Below are 25,605 nucleotides of genomic sequence, written 5' to 3' on the forward strand. Positions count from 1 at the left end.
TGCAGAAGAGATACATTACAAGAATAATTACACTTTTCTTAAAGGTCTGTTCTCACAGAAGCTCATGTTTGAAAATAATGTATTATTAAACAATACCCAGATCTTTTTTCCACTGTGAATAGATACTCCAGGGCATTTAATTAAAGGTAGCAGGTGAACCATTAGCCTTTAGCTCAATTCTACCCATCAAATAACCATGAGGTTTTTTTGAAAGGCATAAACCTACAAAGAAAATAAATGAGAACGGAGGCAATAGCGACAAAATTTAGAAGCTGAGAAAGCTGAATCCTCAGGCAACTGCAGGGAAAGCTGAGAAGTAGTCTGATTTTTTTTTAATGTCAAATAAAGATCCAGGAATGGGCATCACCGTACCTCTGGAAGTTCTGTGACAGGTGGCACTGTATAAGAAGCACCTGCACCTCCGTATCCCTCTCCTACTTCATTTACAGTTCAAGTATCCACCCCAGGGAAAGATCTGAGATATTCATTTCTTGAAGACAGATATCCAGAGGACTCAGTACTAAAGTCAAAAGAGTTGAACTTACATACTAAGTGCTAAACTTCCACCATTTCTTGACCCTTTCTAGTCTGGAACACTGCTTGCTATGTGGATGCAGACACACACACACACACACACACACACACACACACACACACGTGCGCTCCAGGCAGGTGAGTACAAGTCTTCTCTGGGAAATCCCTGAGCCACTCATGAGAAAAATGTAAAAATAATGACTTTGAAGTCTCCAGCAGAAAGTAAACTAGGGCACCATATAGTGAGAAACTACAAAAACTAGCCCCATACTACTCTCCTAACCAGCTTTTTCTGTGACAAAAACAGGATGCTATTTTAGAAAAAGAATGTGTTGGGGAAAGAGAGTTCCTAGATAATAAAAGTGAACTTATAGAAATGAAAAATATAATATGAGGAATTGGAAGATAAATGAGAGGAAATCTCCCTAAAACAGAGCAAAAAAAAAAAAAAAACCCATAAGGAATAGAAGATAAGAGAATAAAGGAGATATCCAAGAGATCCAACATCTGTATGATAGCACTTTCACAAATAGTAAATCCAGAACATAAAGAAGAGAAAATCATCAAAATGATGATTTCCTCAAACAAAACAACATGAATTTTTTGATCAAAATAAACCAGGCAGTTGAACTCCAGAGATAATAAAAATCAACATTAAGATACATCATTGTGAAGTTTCAGAACTCTGGGATAACATGCCTATGTTTTGAGCTTCTAAAAAGAGATATTTCACAAGAAAAATCAATCATTCAGAGTAGCATTTCTTAATAAATTTCTTAATAGCAATGTTAGAAGTAGAAGAGACAATAAATTTTCTGCCTTCAAAATTTGGCGGGAAAAAATTCTTTCCATCCTAGAATTCTCTATCCAACCAAACTATAAATCAAATGTGAAGCTAGAATACACACATTCTCAGATGTATGTGGGCCCTCCCCCAAAGAGGGAATAAACTCAGAAAGAGGAAGTCAGGGGACCCAAGAAATAATTATCTCATATGGGAGCAGGAGAAGTAGGTCCCCAAGATGGTGATGAAAGGTTCTTAAGAAAATTGGTGAGTCAGACCTAGGGTGTGACTGAAGAACACAGATCAAAACACGCTAGGAGAAAGTTATTTGATACAACAAAATTAATACCATATTGAGTGAATTTGAATGTAGTGAGATATTTATCTATCTTCAGCTGAATTAATAAATACATAGAAGATCAGCCAAACTCACCAACCAAGTGATTTGGTTTTTTTTCAGAAAAATACCAAAAAATAAAAGCAAAAGAGGAAAAAGGAAAAATAAATCAAAATATATTCCATGGCTTAGCTATGAATTGTTTTCAAAATAATGCCCCTGGTCATGGTGAGAATGTACCTATAAATACTATCGACCAGATCAAATTCATGCTTTACACAGGGCACATAGGATGAAGGACAATATAACCGTGTGTGCGGGGGACAGAGAAAGTGACCAGGAGAGAGAGCTAGAGCTTTCCTTTCTGGAGAAGTCAACAGGTAATGTCTAAAACAGAAAAGCTAAAAATGGCAACATTTTTGTCATTTAGAGATACAAATGTAAACATTAAAGAAGTGGCTAAAGAGAATGGAAAATATGTGCAGCAGGGAATGGGAGCAAGAGAGCGCAGAGAGGCTAAGACATGGCTTTTTATAGCATGATTCGTCACCATCTAACCCTTTAAGCTTTAAATCATATCCTGAGGTCAGGAACTATGGGGAGCACAGGTGTTGAATGTTGAATGTTAACCTACTCCAAAGTGACATATCAGAGTTGAACTGGAGTAAAGGAAGATATAGTTACAGCAAAATAGTTAAATTTGGAAAGATTTACAACAAAATAAGAACTTTGCTCTTGGAGAACAGCAAGACTTTCTGGATTCAACTGGGAGTAAAATGTGTAAATCAAAGACGTCTGCTCGACGTTTGAAGACATTACAGAGCAAAATTCACAGATGGCAACAGTCCTGGATATGTGCAGTGTAACACACACTAGAACTAAATTTTTCTAAAAAGGTAAGAGCAATTTTAGCCTTGCAGAACTGAGGTTTCCCACATGCTCTCTTTCCTCCAGCTCCCATTTTTCCCTTTACTGACATTGCTGCTTTGGTGTGGCACGATTATTATAACTGCTGTACCAATATTGATTGACACATTATTATTAACTAAAGTCAATAGTTGATGTCTGGGTTTACTCTGTTCTTATGCAGTTTTACAGAACCCACTGCTTTTAATCTATTATTTAATTGTATCATTTAAAAACTGAAGGGCTTATTAATTTGTAAATTAAAGAACACATTCAAAAGATTACATATTTAGATTTTGGGTTTGTGGCACTGTTTGCACCCAGGATGTGAAAGCAATGACACAAAAGACCAGTTTTTGTAATTTTGTACTACTTTTGAAACTTTTCCAAACAGTAGACTCTAATCATATTTTAATATTCCCTCAAAAATAATGAGTCTTTTAAATTTTCATTTGTGCTGAAATGTAGTAAGTTCTGGGGAGATTAAATTTGAGGGCATAGCAAGATTACATAGTACAGAAAAAAGGGATAAACACACAGATTGATCTTGTTTTAAAATCGATAGTTTATAGTAAAGACAAGTACAACATCAAGCATGTCACCTCTGATTGAAAAGAGCCCAGAATACAACACCTACATGTTAGCACTGAAGATTGTTAAAGGTTTGTCTAGATCAGAAACACTATGTGGTTTCTACCACACCAAATCAAACAAGTCATAACCAGATGGGAAAGAATACAGAAGCCCATAGTAAGAGAATGGATTAAAAAAAGCCAAAAGATGCAGCCTATGCTTAAAGTTTTTATTAAAATAAAGCACTCGATTAGAAAATTTGTCACTCTTTGATATGGAACCAAAAAACCATAGATTATTCAACCCAGCATGAATTTTAGTGAACTAGTCCAGCACAGTCATTTTATAGGTAGGAGCTAAAAAGCCCAGCAAGGTGTCAAGTTTAGTGGTAGAAAGTGTCACTGACCCATATGTCTCACCAAAACCCAAGATAAAGCAAAACAAAACTAAATGCAGTAATCAATAGGCTGTGGATCTCATTTCCCTAGAAGGATGGTTTGTGGCTAACATCTAGGGTTGGGTATTAATTAATTAAAGGAGAAATAAGGGGAGGGAAGCTCTATGGTATAAGAAGGTGAGAGTTGTCTATTCTAAACCCTTTTTAGGGGAAGATAGAAACTTAAAAAAAGTAAACATCAGCAGCACTTGAAGTGACAGGCATGGTTCATTACTGGTATAATTTGGGTATGGTATGTCCTCCAAAGCCTCAGGTGTTAAAAGCTCTGTCCCCAGCTTGATGTTATTTTGAGGTGGAGAAACCTCTAGGAGGTGGGGCCTAGAGAGAGGAAGTTCAGTCATTGGAGGCGTGGCCTGGAAGGGGATTGTGGGACCCCCAGAATCTTCCTCTTCCTCACCCTGTCTCTTGGCTGCTATGAGGTAAACAGCTTGCTCTGCTCTATGCTCCTTGCCATGATGTTCTGTCTTGCCACAGGCCCAAAAGCAACAGGGTCAATTAGTCATGGACTGAAACCTCCAAACTGTAAGCCAAATGAACCTTTCTTCTTTATTAGCTGATTATCTTAGGTATTTGTTATAGTAACTGAAAGCTGACACAATTACCTGAGAGAATGCTAATTTTATATTAACTTGTTTACAGAGTTGTCACGGGAATGCACAATTCAATCAAATCTTAAAGAATGAGTAGGGTGTGAACACATTTTCTAATTAGAGACTTGGTGATAATACAAAATTTAAAGGTAGGCATTCAGTGTAATGGTAATGAGCAAAATAACAATGTAGGAAAAGGAAGAGAAGGACCAAACTGACTGCAGGATCAATGAGTGAGCTGAAATGAAGGCCTCATTTAGAGAAACAGCTGATGAAAACAGTGGAAATGATCACTGGGATCACACTGAGGTTCAAATACTATCAGCTGGAGAATATGCACTCCTAGTTAGAGGGAAGCTACTTGGTTTCTCAGTAAGGCAGTTATGTGATCAAAGCATTATTTTGGGGAGATAATTAGGATGAAGTGCCTGGTGAAAAGAAGCCAGGCATGTTTGGACTTAAGTCCTTTGCAAAGTTATGTCATGGTGGACAACTGCATGCTCTCCACAGACGCCTACAGATGTTAGTACATCAACACTGGAGTACTACTGGACTAAGCTACTGTCAAGCTACTTTACGAAATGTAATATGGGCTGTTCTTGTTTTTCATCTTTAGAATCTTCTGAAGAATGAAGAAAGGATTTAAAAATGTATCACACTGGGCCTGTTCAGATCTTCTAGATGTGAGAACAAAGCAAGAACTGGGGTTGAGAAAACAGGCTGGCGGGTGTTGGTTAAGAGAAAAGCAGGATTCAAAAAATGCCGCTAGAAACAATGTTAGAATTATGGGTGCCGGGTGGTTGTACAGAAATAATTCTGATTGTAATTAGAGAATCTATTAGATTCTAGAAGTCAAGTATTGGGTGATACTAGAAAAAATGAAATCATATTTTTTCATCCAAAGAATTCAAAGCTCTTGTAAATATTAATTTGAAAAGTTATTATGAGTGAATTTAAAAGGACAAATGTCCAATTCACCATCTTCATATAACCTAAAACAGTATTTTTCTGAGTTTAAGAATAAGCTATTCACTTCAAATTAAGAAGCAAAGAAGGCCTGGAGGTGTAGCCCTGTGGTAGAATACTCACCTGGAGTACACTTTGGAGGCTCTGGGCTCCATCTCTGGAACCACAAGAAAAAAGAAAGAAAGAAAGAAAGAAAGAAAGAAAGAAAGAAAGAAAGAAAGAAAGAAAGAAAGAAAGAAAGAAAGAAAGAAAGAAAGAAAGAAAGAAAGAAAGAAAGAAGGAAAGAAAGAAAGGAAGGAAGGAAGGAAGGAAGGAAAGGAAGGAAGGAAGAGAAAGAAAGGAAGGAAGGAAGAGAAAGAAAGGAAGGAAGAAGTATGGAAATAAGAGCTTGTTTAAAAAAGGAAACCAGGGCCTAGAGTGTAGGTCAGTGATAGAACATGTGCCATGCGTTCAATATGAGCATCAAAAAAAGAAAAAAAACTTCCAATCATGATGTAAGTGAAGAAAGAAGAAAGGTAATGAAAGACATGAAAAAAATAAAATGAGATGAAACATGTATGTAATGTAAGGATAAAGGAAAAGAGCTGTTCAGATGCTTACTTACAAAAGTAGATACCTACAGTTTACCTAGTGAGCATACCTTATACCTTGCTCTTGCGTGGAGCATCCCCAGAAGTCGGTTATCATTATCACCGAGTATGCAGATGAGAACACTGTAAAATATCCCTAAGTACTTTAGCATATTAAGCTTAGGCTGCTAATTATCAGTGTATCTAGTTGGAATTCTGCCATGGGAAGAAAACTTTTTCTTTCTTTTCTTTTCTTTTTTGAACCTTCAGTGTAACCTGGAAGAATGATTCATTTGACCTAACTACTCTCTAGCTAGTTGATATTGCATTACAATTGCTCAATATTGTCATATGTTTAGATTACTGGAAAAAAACCAAGCAAGCTTGAAGGAGAGTTTAGTAGCAGGAAATCCATACTATTCAACATCTGCTAATATTTTCGCAGCATCCCAAAATTTCTCATTTAAAGACCACCAATCTTACTCTGGCTTTCTTTGAATTTGTGAGAGCAGACACAGATATTTTGTTGAGATTTATTGTAGAATGGTAGCTTGACCTCTGGGGAATTGAATCATAGACCACTGTCACAAAATAACTTATGTGGAAACTTTTTGAATAGTAATTGGTTTGGAATAAGTCTTTTTTTAAAATAAGAAAATAGGATTATTTCTTAAGAAGATTTAAGAAGAAATCTCATTAGAGACTTGAATAAAAAAAATTATGGGATTGTTTTGTGTCAGAATGGTTACAGAATCATCAGTTCCTCAGACTACATAACCAAAAGGAATGGCTACTGAGACAGTAGAAAAATAATGTGGAAGAAAATTCATAAGCCAACCACTCCTCTCCTCCAAATCAAGTAAAAGATAACTATGCTTTAAGAATTATACAAATAGAAGAAAAAGCCCTGTTGGACAGGGTCTGATTTACATTTCTGGAATTCACTTTATTTTGTTCCGGGGAGTGGACTATGGAACTTTCTGAAAGAACATGATTATGAAACTGTTGTGACCAGAGCTCAGGAGGGGAGCTGTTTTGACTCTCTTGTTACTATGTGAGGGATGGAATTCAACCAGAAGGTTCCACAGCAGTTGGGAACAGTTGTACGAGTTTCAAGCAGAAGACAAATGTGTGTGTCCTGTTACTCTTACTCTGAGCATTACATACCCTGACTGTGCCAGGATTTCTTGGTTGCGTCAATATTTCTTGTAATTATCAACTCTCGTGTGTAATCCATTAATAGCAAAAAAAAAAAAAATCTTACAAATAATGCCTGTCTTTCGTTTAGACAGCCATCTGGCTGGCGGATAGGCAACCCGCACATGCTCATGCACATGCAAACACAGAGCCCACTCAGATGCCCTATTATAACCCTTGTTCCATTTTCAGTCATCTACCATAAATCAAGCCCCACCTCCTCTTGCAAAAATTAAAATAGCTGAAATTTAAAAAGCATTTACGACACATCAAAGCTTACCCTGAGCTATGATTGTGCTGTTATTAGTGGCTGATGCTTGCCTTCCATGCGCTTGCTTATTTCTCTTACTTGTGAATTAATATTATGCTCATTTTCTGTCACTTCTGTAAAGTCCATTTTGTCTATTGCCTTATCTCAACTTCTTCCAAGTTGGACTTTGACTCCAGAGTCTTGAGTTCTTTTATAATGATCCTCATTGACATTTTGGCGTAATAGGAACTACCACGAAATGACAATTGTCAATAAATTCAAAATCACATTCAAAGTTTATAACCACAGGCTTTTATGAACAGAAAATTAGACAAAATAATCAGAATGGTACAACAGAGAATTTAGAGAGGGGAAAAACTGATGATTTGAGCCGTTTGCCAGAAACAATTCAGTTGCAAAATTTGATTCAATGAGCAGGCACCTGTGGAAAGTTTCTAAGAGCCCAGCAGTTTATTTACAAAGTTGGAAACCGGTAAGTTTGGGATTTGGTGAGGCTTGGAGAAACAAGAGTGGTCAGCCTGGGAGTCTAACCCATGGGTATATTCTCTCCAGGGCAGTATAAGTATTTCTGAGTACTTGTTTTTTTCTCTCCATCCCTAAGAAGATGTTTGATCTTAACACTCTTTAATTCAATAATTATAACAACCCAGAAAGAAAAGGTAAGGAATGTAGGTTGAATTAGACAGGATCACTGTTACATAACTTCCTTATAAATCACTTTTTAACTGTTACACTGCCATACTTTAAAAAAATTTATGTCCGTATACAACTTTTCTTTCTTTACACAGAATGCTCGAGTCGCAAAATCTCTATCCAAATGCCAGCAGAGGAGAATTTTCTTTTTGATCCAGGAACGAATATTAAGAGGAAATAAAAGGTAGTGCAGTTGCTGGTGAGAATCCGGGATGGAATAACAGAAAAAGTATTTGGGAACAGGCGGAGGAGGTAGAGCTAATGCATAGGGAGTTCTCTAGTGAAGCTCAGCTTTATTTACAGCACAGTAGCTCTGTATACCAAAGATGACTTTTCATAGGAGATTCGACAACTTTTACTAGAAGAGCAGAGTACACAACAATATTTCAAAAATTATTGACGAGGAATTCTTCCTGGAAATACGAGGGATTAGAATGAATCCCTTTTGGTCTTTTCCAAGCACCTGGGAAGCTTGCTTTCTAGGCTGACAGGAACTCTATCACTAATTCTATGTAAAAAGACTCCCGGTGTCCGCCAGAGACTGAAGTGTGTCCTGCCTCCCATGCATATGTTGAAGCCCTCACCTTTCACCCCCAGTGTGACTGTATCTGGAAACAAGTGTTTTATAGAGTGATTAAGGCCCATCCATGGTGGTGCACACCTGTACCCTGCAATCTCAGCAGGAGAATCCCACATTTGAGGCCAGACTGGGCAATTTAATGAGACCCTGCCTCAAAAATAAAGTAAAAAGATCTGGGGGTGTAGGTGCAGCACGTGGCTAGCAGGTAAAAGGCACTGGGTTCAACTTCCAGTAGTGCCAAAAAAAAAAAAAGGCTTTAAATGAGATCATAAGGATCCAGATTCCATAGGAGTAGCATCCTTAAAAGAGGAGACACCACTTGCTTCCCATCAGTAATCATGGATACAGTTGGGTTGTCTTTGGAGAATGCTGCTTGTCCCTTCCCAGTGTTCTGTAAGATGCTACAGTACTTGTGGACAGTGCGTACCAGGAATTCTTCTAAGAACTGCAAGTATCATTTGGTCAATCCCATCTAGTTTGTCCCATGCTTAACAGGTATTTTGCCAAATAAAACCCACTAAACCCTCATCCTTGCCATTGAACTAAATGTTTTTAAATGAAGTTGGAGACCGGGCTCCCTTTAATAATATCCTGTAAGATTAACACCATCCACATTGGCATAGATGTGAATTAAATCACCCTTCTTAAAACTAAACACAGTTAAGGGCTGAGGATTTAGCTCAGTGGTTTCACCACCTGCTTCGCAAGCACAAGGACCCGAGTTCAATCCCTGGTACCAAAAAAACTCCCCAAAAAACTAAACACAGCTAAACTCAGATGCATTTTCTCTTCTCCTCCTTACGCATCAAAATAGCCCAACATCTCCATTTTCATGACACAGGTTCTCAAAATTTGAAAATACAGACTTTTTTTTTATTCCTTTTTTTCACTGCACACATGTGGCATATAATAAATTGTGATCTCCTTTTTACAAAACAGATTACTATCCTCTGGATTTCAGTCATGGATCTACCACTTACTAGCCCTGTGAATGCTAGCATATTGTCTAGCATTTTAGAAATGCTAGATAATTTTAGTTTCTGTCTCTTCATGCAGGTTTGGGTTTGTGATGCGGAATATAGCAGATTACACAGCAGGACCCGGTCAGTTGTAAGCTCTCACCAATTGTCATTCGCTACCACCACCAGTGTTATTACCATGACTAGCACAAGTCCTACTGTGATGTGTAACCAGGTTCCATATCTATCCTAAATTCACCAGTGACAAATAACTTTCCTTAAAAAGGGCATTCTTGGCCCAAGCCAATGGCTACCAACTGCAGTATCATGTCTTAACCCCTTTCAAGTAATGCCTAGGCCTGCTCTGTCTGCCTAGCTCATTACTACTAAAGAAGCCACCTTTTCCCATGTGCTAGGAAGGTCCAGGTGTATCTCTAAGCACCATACAGTGAAGAGCTTCCCTCTCACCCTCCAAAGCGTTCTGGTTTCACATTTGCTTGAATTTTCTGCTCTAGGCAGAAAAGCTGTCACACACCCTTGAGCTTTTCCCCTGCCCGAACACTGTTCTCACACCACTGTCAAATGTGGAACGTTGCTTCTAAGTCCGACTGCGATTCGCCCTCAGGATGGAACTTCCTCTGATATTCCTGCCCTCCACCCAACTAGAAACCTTTCAGCAATCATGTAAATAACTCTGTATAACTTTAATTGGCTCTGTTTATAAGCTTCTCCGTGTATCTTTTTTCCCTCTAGGTATTTTTTCCCTGTGTTTATCGTGTCTCCACTAATTTGTAAACTCCCAAAGGCCAAGGCCTGAATGCAGGTTGGCATTGTATAGTGGGTGTTCCTGGACAGCGCCATCCTTTTTGGTTACTAACCTGTTTTTTTAAAGCATCTTTTGCTAATACTTTGTTAGTGATGGTCCTGAGACTGATAATTTAATATAAAAATATAACCAGCTTGTCCTAGTGCCCAGATGAACAAGGTAAAACAAATAATTACAAGCTTTCCATAACGTGAGCGGAAAGGTGTGCGGGGCATGTTAAGGTTGTGTTATAAAAAATTTATTGTCTTCAGAGGGACATTCCTGTCTCTTCTCAGACAGCAAGTAACATCTATTTACAAACCTGACCAGTGTCAGAAAACTTCCACTAACACGGTATTCTAAGTCAGTACTACGAATGGGGGGGCTGACTCTAACTTAGGCCCTCCTCCTCAGTGCCTAACAAAACACCCCAGGATTGGACTCTCCGAGATCATTGGATAGGTAGAGCAGGCCTTAGAGTGCAGGTGAGAAAGAGAAACAGTGCAAATGTGACTCTCAGGCGGGTCAGGGCCGGATCCTTCCCCTGACCACCTGCTCCCCTCACTCCGCTAAGTGCGGACCGCTGTGCGTCACCCTGGGCTCAGAGCCCAAGGTATAAACCCACGGAGGCGGCGCACAGATAACATCAAAGCCCCAGCAGGGACGGGGGGGGGGGGGCCGGCAGCGAGGGAATGAAGCACCTCCCCCTAGCATTTCCTCTCACGCCCACTTCCAACCTAGGAGGCTTTTGGTTTCTGCTTTTGTTGTTTTTAAAATTAAAAGTTAAACCCAGGAAGCGATGGATCCAACTTTGCAGTTGGGTAAGTTTTTTGTTTTTGTTTTTTTCTCTGGGTTCTTTTGTCTGGAGCCTGGCTTGGGAAAAGCTTGGGTGTGGGGCAGAGTTGGCAGAAGGTGCAGGGAAGGTTTTGCCGCCGGGTCGCCCCAGAAGGGGGTGGAGGCGGCGGCGGCGGAGGAGGAGGGGACTGGACTGGTGGACGGGAAAGCCCGGCGCGCGCGGAGGGGGCGGGAGGAGGTCGGGCGCTGTGACCCGGCTGGCGGCGGCGGGAGGAACCCCCGGGATCTTCGCGTGGCCCCGGTGGCCGATCTAGGTGTCCGGCCGGCCGTGGGGAGCCCGGGCACCGCGTGGGAGCCGGGGCGGGGGCGCGGCGCGCGTGGACGTGGGCGCTCCCCAAACTGCTCGGCAAGGGTGGAGCGTCAGAGTCTGGCGGTGACCTCGCCTTCAACCCCACGCCTCCGGGGGACACTGGCGTCGCGCGGGGAGGTGGGCTGGAGCCTCTCTGCCTTGCGGAGAACGGTCACCCGCTCCCTCATTGTGCCAGGATTTTTGACAGCTCGAACTGCTCCTTACCTCCTTATACTCCTCCTTATACTGCTCCTCTGGATCCACGAATCCACCCCAACCCGATCCGTTTATTTGACGCCTGCTGAGAACCTATGTTGAATTTGCCCAAAACAAGCCGAAACAAGCCACTTTTAATAACCGAGATGCGTTTCCCTTGCATTCTGCTAACTGGCAAGTCAGAATTTTGGGCAAAGAAATTGGACTTAGAAAACTCCAAAACTTTACTAGAGAGTGTTCTGTGTTGTGTGGATTTCAAAGAAAAGTTTAATATCGGTTTGCTGCTCCAGAAAGCAAATTGAAATGGCACAATTAATGTATTACAATTCAAAATTGCAGGTACACTTGGTTGAAAAGTCTACAAGACGCTAGATCCTTAAATAAACATTGTGTCCACATATTTCTGTTGTGTTCAGCTATAGGGTAAAAAAAGGATTCATGCAATTAGCAGTTTTGACTTCCTGTGTGACACAAACTCAATTTATTACTAAGGTATATTTTCCCGGATAGATTAGTATTTTCATATTTAATTGAATGTTTATTCGAATATTTTATTGACCGTTTTCTTGATTCAAGTAACCCAGTTATGGAGTTACATTACTTTTTGTGATTGCAACCTTATCATTTCATTTCCTAAGAGATGATTATATCATACTGAAAATTGCAAGTTGCATTATTTCATTGAAAGGTTAACAGTGTGCTAGACATCATTTTATATTTGCTGCTGGAGGAACTTTGCTCCTATAAACCAAACTGACTTTTTGGTAAGCACATTTTCCCTTTTGCATGACATTATTTTTGGCTTCAAACTCGCCATTCCTGAGTATTCCATTTTTAATCATTCCCTTTCCGGGGCTTTGAGCTTTTCTTAGCTCAAGTGAGCCAGAGGTAGGATTTCCTCAGGGGAATTTTGGGGTCAACCCTAGCAGGAAAGACCCAGCCATCTTTGAGGAAGCCTAGGGGAACAAAACACTACAAATGTGCACAGATGGCCAGCTGTCTGAGTGGGTGTAAGGTCGTTTAGCATTTTTATTCCTTAAAAGGAGAGAACGGTTCGTTTTTATAAAAATTTTTAATTTTTTTGCCTCAAAATTTTTGTTTCACCTTGTCTCTCCCCCAGCCCCAAGTTGGAGACGGCCCGTTCAACCGGTGGTTTTTGCCTGCTTTTTCAGGTGTGCGTGTGGACACTGAGCCCACATTGCTACAGTTCTTGAGTAACCTCCTCACCCCGAAGTCTTTCCCGTAGGTTTCCACTCTCTATTGCTTTTAGCAGCCCGGGTCAAACTGTGGTCCGCACCGGAGACGCCCCTTTCCCTCCGCCCTCGCATTCCCAGAGGCCGCTCCCCCGCCCCCCGCAGTCCCCTCCCGGGTCCGCCGAGCTGTCAGGCTGGCCCTCCGGGGGTTAACTGCGCGCGCAGCTCGGGCTCTGGGAAGCACCTCTGGAATAACCTTGGCTTTCCGGGCTCTTTTACTAGAACGCCCGCCACCACCCAGAAGTGGTTTCAGTTCGAGGTTTAGAACCTGTCCCCTGCTACTCTCCCGGCCGGCACCCCGCCCCCACCCCTCCAGGTTTTGCAAAGTTGTTTTTCAAAGTTAATGAGTTTCAAGTTTCACAATGATTTTGCCCTTCCCTCTCCGCGTTGCTGAGGAAACCCCCTTGGGGTCCCCCTCCCCCTCCCTCCCCCACCCCCGCCGGCCGGGCGAGGGGCGGGGCTGGGAGACCCCATGACGTCACCGGGCCGGCCCACATCCTGCTTCCGAAAGTCGAGGGCCGACGCCGAGAAACTCCGGCCCCGCCCCTCTCGCCGGCCAACCGCCCCCGACCGTGCGACCCGGCGGGGCCTCCCCGGCCGCGTGACCGCCGGGCCTGCCCCGCGCCTCGGGGCGCCACTGGGCGCCACTGTCCCCCAGCGGCGCGACCCCGCGCTCCCGCCCCTCCCCCGCCGCCTCAGGCCGCGCCGCCACCACGGCTTTTGAGCCCCTCCCGTCCCGGTCCCCGGCCCCGAGGCGGCCGCGCGGGGCGGGGCGGGGCGGGGCGGGCGCGGCCCGGGGTCCGCCCCGCCGGGGAGACACGGGGCACCCGTTCCACGCGAGCGCCCCGCCCGGCCCCTGCCTGAGGCCGAGCTGGCGCCGCGCCCGCCCCGCCGGGGTCCCCCGCCCCTCCGGCCCGCCCGCCCGCGTCGTCGCCCCGGCCTCCCCGCCTCCCGCCCCCGGGGATCCCCTGCCGCCCCGCCCACCCGCGGGGAAGCCGGCGACCTTCGCCTCCCGCGGTCCCGAGACGCGCGCCGGGAGAGGTAAAGCCCGCGCCCGCTAAGCTTCCAGCGCCGGGCGCGGTGGGCGCCGTCGCTGGCCTCGGGGAGCCGCGGCGGCCGCTGGGCGGCGGCGGGGACGGCGCGGAGCCCGGCGCGGGGAGCTGTGTTTGTGTCGGGGTTGTCAGCGGAAGGGGGGTCAGAGCCCGAGCCGCGGTCCGCCATCGGCAGCAGCGCCGCGCCTGGGCGGCTGCGGAGCCGCGCGCCGGGCGTCCTGGCCGCAGGTTGGGCGCGGGCGCTGCGGCGGCGGCGGCGGCGGCGGCGGCGGCGGCGGGCGCGGGCGGGGGCCGGACCCCTCCCCGGGGCGGGCGCGGGGCGGGGGGCGCGCGCGTGTGCGTGGCGCCGCCGACCTTGCAGGGGATGGCATCGCGCGGGCGCCGCTCGCCACTTCGGGGCGCCCCGGCCGCTCGCGAGCTGCTCGAGCTGCGGTGCTGCGAGCCCAGCAGGTACGGAGCGACCCAGCCTTCCCGCCGCAGACGCAGTTTTTGCAGGAGGGTGGGGGTGAGGGAGACCAGGCCTCGGCCGCCCAACCTCCCGGCTTTGTGGCTCGCTTTCCCTTTCGTTCTAGCTCCAAGTGCCTGTTTACTCGCGGCCACCTGGGTAGTTTCTTTCCGGGTTGGGCTGGCTTGGGAGCGCGCGCCAGCAGCGGCTGGGCTGGGGGCGCGGGTCGGGCCGGGGGGCGGCCCTGGCTGGGGCTGGAGTTGCGGGCTGCAGAGGGGAGGGGGCGGCGGCCGAGCTGTCGGCGTGGAGGAGTCTCGGGGCCGCCCCCGCTCGCTCGCCTCGTCTCGTCCTCCGCCTCCTGCTCTCCGCATCCACTCTAGGCTGCTTCCCGGGCTGGCACTTCCATTGCCCCCTCCTCCTGGCATTCGAAGCGCTTTGTTCAGTGCAGCGTTGCAGAGGGGTTTTCCCAGGCTCCGCCCTCCACATTCATTCATGTTTTTTCTCCTTGAAACTGTCTTTACACTTTCTGATCGTGTCCTGTGTTGCTCCATGTAGTATTTATTTTTTTCCTAAAGTAACCATTTATCACTCGCCATAGTTCACTACAATGCGGCTCTCTTTGAACATACCCATTTCCCTCACCCTCCCCCCAAGGATTTAAACGTGGGATGGACAGCTAGGGACAGTGGGTAGACAGGGAGTGGGGTAGCAGAAACCCGTTACAGATTGGAAATTTGCATATTTTACATTTATGCTCCTGCTTGGGTCGGATCACATGATGGGAGTACAAATCGGAGTTCACGATTTTAAAACTTCGCAATATCGTGACCATTTAAAAGCCTTAGCAAGGAATGGAGCCTAGTGCAAACACAATGTATCTAACTCTAATTTAGTCTTTAAATTCACTGTTGAATCAGAACCATCCTGGATCCAACAGTGGAAAGATTGCTTCTTTAGTGAAGGGTGTTGAGAAACCATATCTTATTTCTTAGCACAGTGCTTGGTGAAATATAAGTAGTATTGGGCATCATATTTCATATTTTTCCTAGTGCCCTTAAAAATTGCGAGTATCTTTGTGCTGTGTCCACATAGAGCTGCCTCAGGAATGAAATTCAGAGGTTAGTTGTAGTCTTTCTATTTCTTGGCTAAAATGAAAACATACGTTTCTAAAACCTTGTTAGGATATTAGACACGTTCTTTCCCATACAGACTTTCTTAAGGAGAATTAATATTTCAGCGGTTTTGTGCATAGGCAAAGCTTCTACAATGTTTAGTCCTTATACCAGCTTTCTGAGGTGGATAATATTCCTAGTTTTACAGTTGGGAAATCAGATCTTCAGAGAGGTTAAGTACCAGAATAAGGCCACACAGTATTGGGTAAAACCTGGCCTTGAATCCAGTCTGCTTTGACAACAAAGTATGCCGCCAGGCAGCCTCTTGGAAAAAAAAGAAAGTCAACTCTCTTTGAGAGTAGGTGTTCCCTTCTCTAAGGAAATAGGCACTGAGAAAAACTGAGTCATGAGGTACCACATTCTTCAGTTTGGGTTCTTGAGCAAGTTACTTAATCTCCCCCCAATTTTTTTCTTTCTCTCTGTAAATGGAAACATGAAAGCTGCCTTGGTTACTGTTAGGATTAAATGTAATATTATGTAGAAAGTACAGAGGCACATAGTAGGGATCAGTGAGCTCTTTTTTCTTGGTTAGTAATAGATACAGTGCCAGGTTTTTACCACAGCAGTTTGTTCCATTTTTGTGTGTTTGTTTAGTGATTAAACATTGTTTCATATTTAGTGCCAGCATAATGGGCTTTGCTTATCAGCTTTATTGCAGGAAGTTAAAACTAAAATTTTAGGTCTGGGATCACTGAGAAAGAATCCTGTTGGAGAGAAGTGGCTCAGGTTTAAAATAATTGTCAGCTTAACATATTGTATTTCAAATCACTTTTTAAAAATGTATAGGTCAGCACAGCCTAGGTTATGCTGCAGTAACAAATAACTCCCAAATCTCAGTGACTTAAAACAACAAAGAGCTATTTCTTGTTTGTGCTCTGTGATCTTGGTGAGTTAGTGGCAGTTCAGCTCTGAGTTGTCAGAATTGCTGCCCAGAAGGTGCTGGTCCAGAGTTAGAGGGGTCAGAATTCTCTCCTGCATCTTGCCCTGGTGACTAATGCTCTAGCTTGGAAGGGCAGCATGTCTGTCTTCCACTCACAGGTCATTGGCTAGAACTGGTCATGTGTTGTACCTTAACACAAGGGAAGAAAGTGCAGTTCTACCCTGAGTCTACAAGGGAGGACCGATTAATAGGGAGCAGCCATGATAAGCATGCATGTTAACCAAACTCTAAGGTGACTGAGATGTGGCGCCCACTGTTAGGAATGGGCAAATGGACTGTATATGCCATAACCCTTTTGTAGGTTGATGGTTACCATCGTAGCAGGTAAGGTTATGGTAGAACAGTGAAGTTTTTCAGTCCTGTGTGATAGAGATTTCTTTTTGCTGTTTTCCTAATGAGAAGGGCCAGATATTGGCAAAACAACTTGTCCTATATTTAATTAAAAATAAAGTTTTGCAGTGGTGCCCAGCTTGGTTTCTTTTTGTTGAGTTAAGTTAATGATGTACTAAGCTGTAACTTTTAAGGTATGTTTTTCCTTTGAAGGTAATAAAATATGCATCTTGTTTTATTTCCATTTTTAGCACATGGATTAATTGATGTACGTTGAGTTTATGGAGCCACCTTTTTGGGACCTGCTCTTCCTATCGTTTCTAAGGAAAAAAAGGAGCTCCTGAATCTAAGAAGATGCCTCGAACAAAACAGATTCATCCCAGAAATCTAAGAGGTAAGGCTCTGAATTCATTAGAAGTTATGTCCTTTAATAAAGTCTTTGGTGCCAGGGATGGCAGGTCTTGGGATACAGACCCTGCTTCGTGGCCAGCTCTATTTCTCTATTGTTTCTACCTGCCCTGAACAATTCCTGTCTGTTAGGAGATACTTAATAAGTCCCAGACATTTATGGGTGTTAAAAACAGGTTAATTATTTCCTAAGGGGACTCATTCAGATTGAGGAATCTGAAATGAATGGTTGATGTTCTTTGCCACCTGGGTGAATTTTACGTGTAGTTTTTCATTCTTCTATAGATAATTCTTTTGAGAATTTTTTCTGTACTGCACTATAAGATACATTAGAAAGAAAAGAAGTGAAGAGAGTTGTAGTTGAAACATTTGCCCAGACCATGTTTGGACAACGTTTTCCATGAGGAAGCATCAGGTTAAAAATAAGCAGAGGGCCAGGGATTTAGCTCAGTGGTTTTACTGCCTGCTGTGCAAGCGCAAGGAGCTGAGTTCAATCACTGGTACCAAAGGAAAAAAAAAAAAAAAAAAAGCATGCAGAGCTGGTGGTTAGCTTGGTAGTAGAGGGTGTGCTTAGCATGCTTGAGGCCCTGGGTTCCATCTCCAGCACCAAACAAAAACAAAACAAAACAAAAACGTATAATAACAACACATTTCATACAAAGACTAAAAAATGAATGTTTTTCTTAAATGTAAAGAGATACTTTTATATTACAAAAGTAGGGCCAGGGACTTAGCTCAGTGGTTCCGCTGCCTGCTTCGCATGCGCAAGGTCCTCATTTCAATCCCCAATAGCAAAAAAAAAAATTACAAAAGTAATATATCTTGTTTTAAAAGATTTACTTTATGCCAGTGTATTCTATCAATTGAGAATAGCAATTATCTTTTATATTTAACTTTAGTAGATAAGAATATAGAAGTATGACGCAAAGAACGGTTAAAGCAAATAATTCCAAAATGAATAAAATATTTTATGAAAGATAGTCATGCATCACCCAATGATAGGGCCCCATTCTGGGTAGTGTGCCATTAGGTGATTTCATAGTTGTGTAAAGATCAGTAAGTGTACTTACACAAACCTCAGTACTTAGCCTGCAGCACACTCTGGCATAGCCTATTGCTCCTGGGGTGTAGAAATTTGCAGCAAGTTACTATACTCAATCGTGTAGGTAGTTGGAACACAAAGGGAACATGGGAAAGGTAGAGTAAGAATGGTAGAAAAGATAAAAAGCGGTGCACCCTTTTTTGCCATGAATGGAGCTTGTGGACCGGAAGTTGCTCTGGGTGAGTCAGTGAATGAGTGGGAGGGACTCTGAAGGCTGGGGGCATTGCCAACACTGCTGCAGACTTTGTAAACTCAGGATACGCTACATTTATAAAAGTGTTTCTTTCTTCAGTGGCAAAGTAACCTTTGCTTACTATAACATTTTTACTTTATAAATTAAGAAAGTTTTGACATTTAGCACTTAGCTTGAAACGAATTCTACAGCTATACAAAAAATTCTTTTTTTTGATATACTTATTCTGTAAGCATTTTTTAATCACAATTTGTTTTCCTTTATAAACTTCATTGTTAAAAACTCAAAACCACACACATTGGGTTAGTCCTTACACAGGGTCATTATCATCAATGTCCCTGATTTCACTTCTACATCTTGGCCCCCTGGAAGGTCTTGAGGGACAGTAACATGCGTGGAGCTGTCATTCCAAGTGTCTTCTGGAATCCTTCCTGAAGGACCTGCCTGAAGTTCTTTTACAGTTAACTTTTTAAAAAAAAAAGGAGAAGTAAACTCTAATGAAGTATAGTATAGTAAATACACATCCCAGTAGCGAAGTTATTATTATCATATTACTAGTGTGCATGGTTGTCTGCATTACTGTTACATGACTGGCCACGCGGTAGGTTTGCTTATTCTAGCGTCATTGCAAACGTGAATGTTGCTTTGTTCCAGGGCAGTGGTGGTGAACCTGTGGCACATGGGCCATAGCCAGCTGTTTATCATTGAACGCTCTAAAAGGTTCACCATCAATCTTTAGGGTGTTACTTGGTGATAAGAATTTTAAAGTTCCACTGCAATTGGATGAGATCCCTGTGGGGTATGTGGCCTGTTGTTGGCTGAAACCTGGTTAATGCAGTGCATGACTGTATTTATTACCATAAGTGAAAAATATACCTCAAGCATGTACATACAAGGTAAGAAATGGCACAAAAAAATAGACTAATTGAAAATGTTACTTGGAGAGATAAATTTGGCTAATTACCATAAGGTGGTATTTGAAAATGCGGTCAATTTCTGGCCTGCTTGAATCTGGAAACAGTGCTTGTTTTCTACCTAAAAACGTCCCAGAATTCTGTTGGTATAGGTAGATGTTTTGAGCCCAAGTTCAGCTTAATGATTATGGAACCAGTGTGAAATAAGGTGGAGATTTGTTTGGAGAAAATATTAAGTGTAGTATAGTATATAAAGTCTGAGTTTTCAGGGTCCTGTAGAAAATGTTGAAAACTGAATGTGTGTTTGCCTGGCTGCCTCACTTAGAATCTGTACTTTCTAAAGTAGGCACCTTGTCTCATTTACTACAGTGGGCAAGGCGTCGACACCAGGGGTCCCCACTGAGGCGAGTCTGTGGAGCAGAGGGTCCTGCTTGTAGGTTTGTCTGTGCAGAGGACATGCCGTACTCCAGTTTGCACAGAGACAGCATCTGGGCTTACAGCTGCCTGGCCAGCTGAAGGGAGCCCAGATACTTGTTGAAGGAATGAAGTCAGACAGTCAAAGGCTTAACAGTGGTTTGCTTTCCCTGTGACGCTCTGCTTTGGCCTCCAGAAAACATCTGTCAAACAACTAGATGTGAAATGGGAGAGGAAATCAGAAAACCACACCAGGAGTCACAGCCCGGATCCTCTTGCTGCTGCAGTGCTGGGGGGAAGGCACTTACAAAGCCATCACCTCCCTTTAGGCTTCCGTTGAAAACAGTCTGTGAAGGGCAGCTGTCTTGTACTTGGTCATTAAGTCAGTATTTTAAGAGTGGTACCTTAGAGAAATCTTCAAATTATTTATTAATCTTCCAAAGCAGTTTTAACTTTCAAAATATACTCTTTCTTTGATTTATTCTTGGTTCTTCAGCTGGGGTGGGTGTGTCCCTGTGGATGTGCAGAGCCACAAAATACCATTGTGTTTTTCTGGGGCTGGGAATTTTACTTTGGGAAAAACATGTATGTGCCAATGTGCATGTCCACGTGTGTGTACATGTACAGGTATTGGATTATTAGGTAAGTATGAGAAATAACTGTGCCAGGATTTATCATGGGTGAATCTACAAGATTTGTGTGGATTTTAAAATTGAACACAGGTTGTGCTCCCCAAAGAGGAGGGTTTTCTTCTCTTCTCTTAGAGGTTCTTTGGTAGGCAAGTGTGAGAATTGGTATGTCCAGGGTAGGAAGTAAATTTGGGGCACCCTTGAAACTGACTCAGACCTAATGGGTGACCTGTCTACTTTGTAGGACTCTGGTGCTGTGAAATTCAGTCTCTTGCCCTTGGCCAGGTGATACAGGCAGCACCTGTATCTTTGCTGCACAGGGAGGTTGCATCAAGTTCTAACACCAGTCTATCCTTAGTGAAGTGGAAGAGAAATTTCGGAAAAGCAGGAGAGAAACACATGGTGTTCAGAAGAAGAGCTTGGGGTGTTGTCTCGAGTTGCTTGAAGAAGGCTGTCTAGCCAAGTTCCTCTCCAAAGCTCCCACATGTGGTCTTGGTGAAGTAACGTAGAGCAGCGCCATCTTGCCCAGCGGTCATTCCTTACTGATAGTTCCTCTGGGGAGGAGGTCTGGGCCTTCTTGGGTCTTTGGTCGGACCATTGGGTAATAATGGAATGGAGAAACCAACGGCTTGCAGGGGGCTTCTGTGCCAGGCCTATCAGCATAAAGGGCTTTTTTTTTTTGGAGGTAGGGTCTTGCTATGTAGCCCAGGCTGGCCTTGAACTCACTATGTAGCCAAGGCTGGTCTCAAACTTGCAGTGATCCTCCTGCCTCAACCTCCTGAATGCTGGGATTACAGGTGTGTGCCATCATCATGCCTGGCTAAAGGGCTCTTTTTTATTTGTGATGCCAGTCATTATTATGAGTATGTCTCAAATCTTTGGCAAAAAAAGGAAGAGGTTTTACCCATTTTGTTGTATTTGGCCCTAAGATTTTAAAGCTTTATCTGCTTTAAAATTGGAAGTCAATGTGGAAAATACTGAGTATTAACCTTTTTGCAAAGCATATTTTTAGAACTTGATGTGGCTGTTTTTCATTTTTATTGGTTAAGGGCATTTGTCTTTGAACACACCTTAAAAAATGAGAACTTTTCCCGTGTGTGTTGAGGGGTGATTAGATCATGGCTACCACTGACACATGGGTCTGTGGATGTCCCCCACTGTAAAAGATGAGGTACAGTGTTCTGATTTGGCTAAGGGACAGTGGAGTTTGGCCCCCTTGCACTTTTCTGTATCCTCTGAGTAGTCGTTTGCCATTTTAGGAGCTCTACGTGCAAAATCTAGCATTTCTCTGATTTGCTTCTTTCTGGAAGTTACCTCTTGCCTCTCCCCATTTCCATTCTTTTTTCTCGTGCTGTGTGGGAAATGTCTCTGTCAAAAGATTTTACCTCGTCATATTTTTTCTCCTTCCACTGTTTTATCGTTCCCCTTTGTCAAAATCTCTTTCCCTCTACAACCATGATTTGGGCTCCTGTTGCTGTGTCGCTGCGTGTCTTACTGAGCTAATGATCCCGCATCCCGATTGTTCTTCACAGCTCTCTCATCACAGCTGAACTATAAATGTGTTGGAAGAGACCATTTTGGTCATCTGTATCCAACAGAGGAATATTTGAATGTGTTAGCTTTTTACCAGACTTGAAGGTTAAGATAATTTGTCATGAAATTTGTTTCCATTTTTGAACCTTGGGTAGAAAATGCTTCTTTTGATATTTGGTAGTGTCTAATTAAGAATCTACTGATAAAACAAAGTTTTAATTGCCTGGACAGAAAAACCAAGTAGTTGCTGTCAATTTAGGTTGAACTTGAAGCTTTACCATAGAATTCCTGAATTTCTCCCTTTGGAACATTGATGGGTGTGAGGGGAGAGTTTGGCTTCAGGCTGTGAATGAGCTGCCCTGTGGTCTTGGGGAAGCTGGAAGGTTAGTTTCCTCAGCTGGGAAATGCAGATAATGGGTGAAGACTAGACGATAGGGCATCTGACACAGGGAAACACTCATCGCAGGGAGCCATGACTTTCTGAAAACACTGGTTCATGTCAAGCTCCTGTGTTTTGTGCTCTTCAAAAACATAGGAAAGGGAGAACACCCACATGAAACCTTCTGTTGCATTTTAGGCTGCAGCAGGAGGGTGCACATTGCTCCGTGTTGGTTACTGACACGTTCCAGTCTTGTTCTGGCTGCTCAGGGATTGGGGATGTGCGGCTGAGAGGCCCGTGCAGAAAAGAGATTGAGAAAAACTTTTCCTCAGGCTGCCATCCCCTCCATTCTTTCACTTAAGCTTATTCAAAGTTTGTCTTGCTTTTGACAGTGTTAAATGAGGTTTCACAGAATATTTGTCTGTCTCCATCTAGATCTCAGGAAACTGCTCAGGAAATTGTGAGGTCTTACACTTTATTATGTTGAACTGCTGTAAAATGTGTTGGCATCACGGCTCAAGAGGAATTGAAGGAAGGGGCTGGCTTTGGGTTAGATGGGTGCCATCTCTTAGTTTTTGTTCCAGTCCTATTTGAAACAAGAGAAACCCACCTGGTTTCTAGGACTCATTGAAGATGAATGTTTTCATTTGCTATCAATTTGTGGGCCTACTCTAGGCCTTGTTTCATAGCCTCATCTACCATGAATAGCATCTTATGTTTGGTGGTTAATGTCAGGATTGTCCTCTTAAGGTTATGAAGCAGACTGTGTTTAAGTTCGGTGATTGTCATGTGGTGCTCCAGCTGTTTAGACATTGTTTTTCACATTTGAATGTTAGGTCGGCAGGCATGCTGTCAGCCTCATGATTTGAGAAGTCAGAAATCGTTTAAGGAAAACAACCCCACAGCTCATTTGAAGAAGAAAAAGAGGAAGAACAACTATATATGACTGTAGCTAGAAAGGAAATAAGTCATAATTTTAAATAGTTTTTTGCTGGTACGTACACACACATACATAGAAAGCCATTCATGTTATTAGAAGCTGTGATGTAAACAGCTAATATTTAGTTTGACTATGATAAACATGTGAGAATAGATTCAGTATAGCAAACTGTCCCCCTTTTTTGGGTAGATAATTATTTTTCAGCTCATGTTGAGAGCTTATTTGATGCATTTCGTATGCTTATTAACATTAGCCAAATGCTTTTTTCATTTTGAGAGCAAATATAAAATGTAATAGTATGATTAACCAGAGTAATGATTTTATTTTAGAACGTCTTTGTACAAAATATATTCTGATGAGGTATAATTTTATCTTACTGTAGAATAGAAAAGTACATAATGTACATAAAATCTCCTATCATATACAAACACTTTTTTAAGCTCAACATTTAGAATGCAGCAATTTGAACAAGTCTGGGCTAAAGTTGCTTCTTTGTGTTATGTGGGAAAATATTTTATGAATAAATTACTTTGTTTTTCATGCACATATTTAACTGTTTAAAAACATAAGTATTCTTTTGAATATTAATTAGTGATGTTCTGAATATTAATAATTTGGTAATTATAAAAGATACACAGTGGGGCAGGGATTTAGCTCAGTGGTTCTATTGTCTGCCTTGCAACCGCAAGGTCCCAAGTTCAATCCCCGGTACCAAAAAAAAAAAAGATACACGGTGTTTCTGTTAGCCATTGTTCACTAAGCACCAAAACCTATAATCAAATAGGATCCTTTCAGAATTCTTTGACAGAAGTCATTTTTCTTAAAAAGGATATTTTGAGCATTAAGCTTTTTTAGGCTTATATTTAGTCCAGGGTTGCATTAGTTTTGACTTTCTTTTTTTTTTAATCTTTTTTTTTGGTACCGGGATCGAACTCTGGACCTTCTGCTTTCGACGCAGGTGGCAGAACCAACTGAGCTAAATCCCTGGCCCCCTTTTTTAATCTTTTATGACATCAAAACTGCGAAGTTTTGAGAAGTTTTTTTTTTCCCCTTTTTCAACTCTAGGATGTTGTGAGAAATTTTGTATGATGAATTTCATTCTAGAAGGTATTCTAAGAGTGGTGCTGTCCAGAAGTATTCAGAAAATGTAGCTGAGGTTGTAGCTCAGTGGTAGAGCACTTGCCTTAAGGCCCTGGGTTCCATCTTCTGGTACTGAAAAAAAAATTCAAAAAATATAAAGTTTGATATAAAATATAAATAGTTGGCTACTATTTAACTAGAATCACTGTGTAATTAAATTAGAAATCCCTAGGGCTGGGGACTTAGCTCAGGGGCGCCACACCTGCCTTGTAAGCACAAGGTCCTAAGTTCCAACCCCGGTACCAGGAAAAAAAAAATTAGAAATCCCTGAGTATGAAATGAAGCCAAGGTAGTCTTAAGAATTACACCTATTTAATCAATACAAAGATTTTTATGGTGCTTAGGTATATCTGTGACTAAATGATTAGTTTGAATTTAAGAGAGCATCCTAATTGTTTTGAAGTGTGCTTGCATTTGCTTATCTTCTAAATCTTTTAGATTTGGCTGTGAAGAAAAAGATTAGATCAGCATATGACTGCCTAATAGTGATAGTATCCAAATAAAAGTAGGCTAAACATACAGTTGGGGGAGTATGTGATGGCATAAGAAAATGAGCTGAGTTGATACACAGAGCCCAGATTAGAAGATCACAGTTAGGTAGATTATTATTTCCCCTTCTAAGACTTTGATTATTGAAAATCCATTTCAGAGTTGTGTTTGTGTATGTTACTCCATGTTGGATTTGGTGTCCCGATCAAGGGAATTTCAAGTTTTTGGGAAGAATATTTGGTTCACTAAAGATGTTTGCTTATGCGATTTGCTTGGTTAAATGTAGCACAATATAGAGATGTCTCAGCATGGATAATCACGATAGTTAATAGTCTCAGTGTAACAGTTAAATTTCAGACATGAAGTCTTGGTATTTCTGGGGAAACTAATGTGAGGACATTTAATATATAAGAAAAATGTAGAAGTAATATTCTGCAGTTTTCCCTCTTGATACATGCAGTAAAATGTTGAAAAAGTCTACATTCCTTTACATACTGTGTACAGCTGTTTGGGGGCAGCAGTGGCAGAGTTGACCAGTTGCATACGGCCAACCAAACCTAAAATATTTACTCTTTGAACTAAGAGAATTGACTTATTTATTTTTAAATCCCTTTGTATTTGGGAGTAAATAAGAATGGCCCATCTTGCTGTAGAAGACTGCAGTGGATTGAATTTTAGGAGAACCGAGAGC

The 25,605-nt window shown here is 42.5% G+C and overlaps 2 protein-coding genes across 10 annotated transcripts in view; one reads left to right on the forward strand and one right to left on the reverse strand.

The window, feature by feature from the left end:
* Nucleotides 1–10,730: 10,730 nt before the first annotated feature.
* Hivep1 (HIVEP zinc finger 1) overlaps nt 10,731–25,605 on the forward strand; it is a 126,226-nt gene continuing 111,351 nt past the window's right edge. For 4 of the 9 annotated variants that reach the window (XR_015439312.1, XM_087181779.1, XM_087181781.1 and 1 more), the window contains exons 1-2: nt 10,731–11,042; nt 17,025–17,167. Coding sequence is in view for 8 of the 9 variants with exons in the window: in XM_087181779.1 (XP_087037905.1) it covers nt 17,128–17,167 (40 nt within the window). In the remaining variant the exon portion in view is untranslated. Of the gene's footprint in view, nt 11,043–13,639; nt 13,876–14,201; nt 14,337–17,024; nt 17,168–25,605 lie in introns of those variants that run through there. The other 5 variants (XM_004847684.3, XM_087181780.1, XM_087181778.1 and 2 more) reach the window with 3 other exon arrangements.
* On the reverse strand, nt 13,526–14,825 carry LOC147826191 (uncharacterized). Its single transcript, XM_087182560.1, has one exon. It carries the CDS (start codon nt 14,823–14,825, stop codon nt 13,530–13,532), a length of 1,296 nt encoding a protein of 431 aa, XP_087038686.1. The 3' UTR covers nt 13,526–13,529.

The sequence above is a fragment of the Heterocephalus glaber genome, unplaced genomic scaffold (assembly GCF_053883595.1).
Source record: "Heterocephalus glaber isolate CG9 unplaced genomic scaffold, H.glaber_assembly_v1.0 deba00001472, whole genome shotgun sequence".
Lineage (NCBI taxonomy): Eukaryota > Metazoa > Chordata > Mammalia > Rodentia > Bathyergidae > Heterocephalus > Heterocephalus glaber.

What these genes read in the sequence shown, in the direction of transcription:
- LOC147826191 (XM_087182560.1), bottom strand. Translation starts at nt 14,825, where the DNA reads ATGAATGAATGTGGAGGGCGGAGCCTGGGAAAACCCCTCTGCAACGCT.